The sequence below is a fragment of the Lolium perenne genome, chromosome 6, assembly GCF_019359855.2.
Source record: "Lolium perenne isolate Kyuss_39 chromosome 6, Kyuss_2.0, whole genome shotgun sequence".
NCBI lineage: Eukaryota > Viridiplantae > Streptophyta > Magnoliopsida > Poales > Poaceae > Lolium > Lolium perenne.
Genome location: NC_067249.2, coordinates 213,903,673 through 213,907,187, shown reverse-complemented (window position 1 = coordinate 213,907,187; position 3,515 = coordinate 213,903,673). Strand labels below are relative to the sequence as shown.

The 3,515-nt window shown below is 49.4% G+C and overlaps 1 protein-coding gene across 1 annotated transcript; it reads left to right on the top strand.

Annotated features, from left to right (window-relative positions):
• The first annotated feature begins 240 nt into the window (after positions 1–240).
• On the top strand, positions 241–1,826 carry LOC127306052 (metalloendoproteinase 3-MMP). The gene has a single exon (XM_051336656.2). The coding sequence runs from the start codon at positions 497–499 to the stop codon at positions 1,610–1,612; it is 1,116 nt and encodes a 371-aa protein (XP_051192616.1). The 5' UTR covers positions 241–496; the 3' UTR covers positions 1,613–1,826.
• The last annotated feature ends 1,689 nt before the right edge of the window (positions 1,827–3,515 follow it).

Here is a 3,515-nt window from a genome sequence, read left to right as displayed (position 1 = left end):
CAAACGATATCCTCCTATTCAATGCCGCCATGACCTCAGCCTCCGATCCTCTATCGATGTCGATCTTGCGTGTAGCTCACCGGAAGCCAACAAGTCGGACAGAAGCTTCTTCCGTTCTAGTCATCGAGGCTTTATCGAGACCAAAAGGCGTTCCAACTCTAATGCCATGCCGCCATATCATGTCGACTTTCGAGTCGACAGTGTGACGGGCTGACGGCTTGACAGCAACATTCTGCAAACGCAAGACCACATACCACATACTTGACCAGACGAAACTTTTGGAAAAGCAGACACGAAGTTGGACATTTCGGAGCCCAAGCGGCGGATGTTTCCCGCTCCGTGGTGATCACCGCGTTCCGCCGGCTGACCGAAGTGCTCATGTCAGAGTTCGTAGTATACGTAGCAAGCAGAGCAGGTGTCTTAAAGCTTACGTGACAGCAGCTTGGTTTTCTTGCTTCACCTCCTCGTCTCCTCTGATCCGAGGGCTTCATCACCAATGGCCGCGTACGCCTCTCCTCCCCTCTCCTTGTTTATTGCTGCCGCCATGGTGGCGGCGGCGCTGGTGATCGTTGCCACGCCGGCAGCAGCACACTTCCCGGCCGGATTGCCGGAGCCGCCGTTCCCGAACCCGTGGTCGGCGTTCCAGAACCTCTCGGGCTGCCACATGGGCGACGAGCGGGACGGGCTGGCGAGGCTCAAGGGCTACCTCAGCCACTTCGGGTACCTCCCGTCGGCGCCGTCCTCCTCGCCCTTCACCGACGCCTTCGACGCCGACCTGGAGGCGGCCATCGCCACGTACCAGCGCAACTTCGGCCTCGAAGCCACGGGGGCCCTCGACCCGTCCACGGTCACCCAGATGGTCGCCCCGCGCTGCGGGGTCGCCGACGTCATCAACGGCACCTCCACCATGGACAGGAACTCCTCCTCGTCCGCGCACGGGCGGCACCTGTATACCTACTTCCCCGGCGGGCCGATGTGGCCGCCGTTCCGGCGCGACCTCACGTACGCGCTGACCGCGACCTCGGCCACGTCCATCGACCGGGCCACGCTCAGCGCCGTCTTCGCGCGCGCCTTCGCGCGGTGGTCGGACGCCACCACGCTGCGGTTCGCGGAGGCAGCGCCGGGGGCCGACGCGGACATCACCATCGGGTTCTACGCGGGCGACCACGGCGACGGCGAGGGCTTCGACGGGCCGCTCGGCACGCTGGCGCACGCCTTCTCGCCCACGGACGGGCGCTTCCACCTGGACGCCGCCGAGGCGTGGACGGTGGGGGACAGCGCGTCGTCCTCCTCGGGCGCGGTGGACCTGGAGTCGGTGGCGGTGCACGAGATCGGCCACCTGCTGGGGCTCGGCCACTCGTCGGTGCAGGGCTCCATCATGTACCCGACCATCCGGACGGGAACCAGGAAGGTGGAGCTGGAGACGGACGACGTGCAGGGGATCCAGAGCCTCTACGGGACCAACCCCGACTTCAAGGGCGTCGCGCCGACGTCGCCGTCGACGAGCAGCAGGGAGACGGACAGCAGCGCCGCCGCGGACTCCCGGCCGGCCGTCAGTGGGTTCGTTGGGGCGGTTGTGGCGGTTGGCCTGCTGCTGCTACTACCACTGTAGTCTGTAGACTGTCCCATCCTTCTACCTGCCGTGACGACGACGATCACGTCCATCTCTGCTCTAGGCTCTAGCTAGCTCGATTGCTTGTCCGATTGGCCATTGATTCTTGGATACATTCTTGTGTACATACTAAATACTTACAGAATAATTAGATTACACAGACCACGTGTCTTGTTTTGAAAATACAACATGATTATATTTCTTATTTGGTGAACTTAGGTGTCAAACGTGAGCTCTCTTTAGTCGTTGGTTTGCCATCACAACATTGGTCATGGCGCAGGGGAGTATGTTACTACTCCCTCCTGCCTATTTTATGTTGTGCATAATTTTTCACGTAAGATAAATTGTGTAAATTTTAACTAAGAATATAGATAATAATGCAAAGGTATACCATGTCAAATGTATATAATATGAAAATATATTTCATAACAATTCTAAAAATATTATTTTATTTATTTCAAAAAAAAATATTATTTTATTATTATGTTTATATTTTTATTAATATAAATGATTAAATTTTACGAAATTTGACTTTAACCAAACCTTATATGCAACATATTTTGGGCAGGAGGGAGTAGCATTCTACTAGTATCACTACTTTTCCAATATCTATTTGCTCGTGGCACACGGTAGTTGCTGCAGTTGGTTTGGATTAGAGCATCTCCACTCGTGCCCCCGTCGAGGCCCCCGGCGAGCGTTTTTTCCATCCGGACGGCGTAATTCGGCCCAGTCGCGCCCCCGGTTCCTCGTTTTCGTCCGGATTTGGCCCTTCATCCATCCGGAGAGCCCACGCCACCCCCGGCCCCCCGGGGAGCGCTCGGGGACTCCGGACGAAACGAAAGTGTAATATCCCAGGTTTAGAGGCAATAAAATGAGAGAACACCAAAGTGTGCATTGCATTCATGCATAGAAAATCCGGAGAATTTTCGCGCTTTCAAATAAAACTTACCACAGTAACTGAAGTTTCACTTGACTTGCTGGAATTGAAGTAGGTCATCAAGTCAAGCGCTATAAACTTCACTGTGACCTTTGCTAAAACCTTGTTTTGGGTAGAGATGATTTGATCTATGGGCTAGATCAAATGAATTAGTTTTACAACAAACAACACCTTAAGTAAGGATCAACTACAAGATCTTATAAAAGATCTCAACATGCCATTCCTTACAACAACACATGAATAATTATTCAATCCTAAATCAAAGAACACAATTAATTAAGAAACTATTCTTTACTTATCTTATCCATGTCTTCTACTAAATAAATGTTCATACCATGAGTCACATGGTATATATTTTCAACTACAATAATTGAATCCATGTCAAGGACATTCAAATTTATTCTTAATTAACTTTGACATTCCAACTTTGTTTCTCAACTCCTACCATTAAACCTAGAGAAAGGAGAGAACTATTCATATGCTTATATTATGCATTCAATAGAACCTAACTAAATATTTAAACCTTGTCCAAGGGAGGTAATTGTTGATACTAATTAATGATACAAGAAATAAAGTCAAGTATTAAACCCTACTTGACCTAGCTAACACTTGATGGTAAGCAAGAACCTATTCTTCTAGTAATTATAGAGAGGCAAGTGTTGTGATCATTACAACTTGGTAATGATCATAAATCCTAGAGGAACCCTACCTATTCAGAAGAGCTCAACCTAAAGAGGTATACTCAAGTATATGGACTTATACTGAATCTTGGAGATAGAATCATAATTCACAAATGGATTGTTATGAGGCCAATACTTTGATCATTACAAATTGGGTAATGATCATAAACCCTAGAGAATCCTACCTTATAAATTGAGATGATAAGATAAACCTATATATGTGATTCATAGATGTCATTCTCCACATAAAATAATAAGTATATCACTAGTAGTTAATCCCAAACCA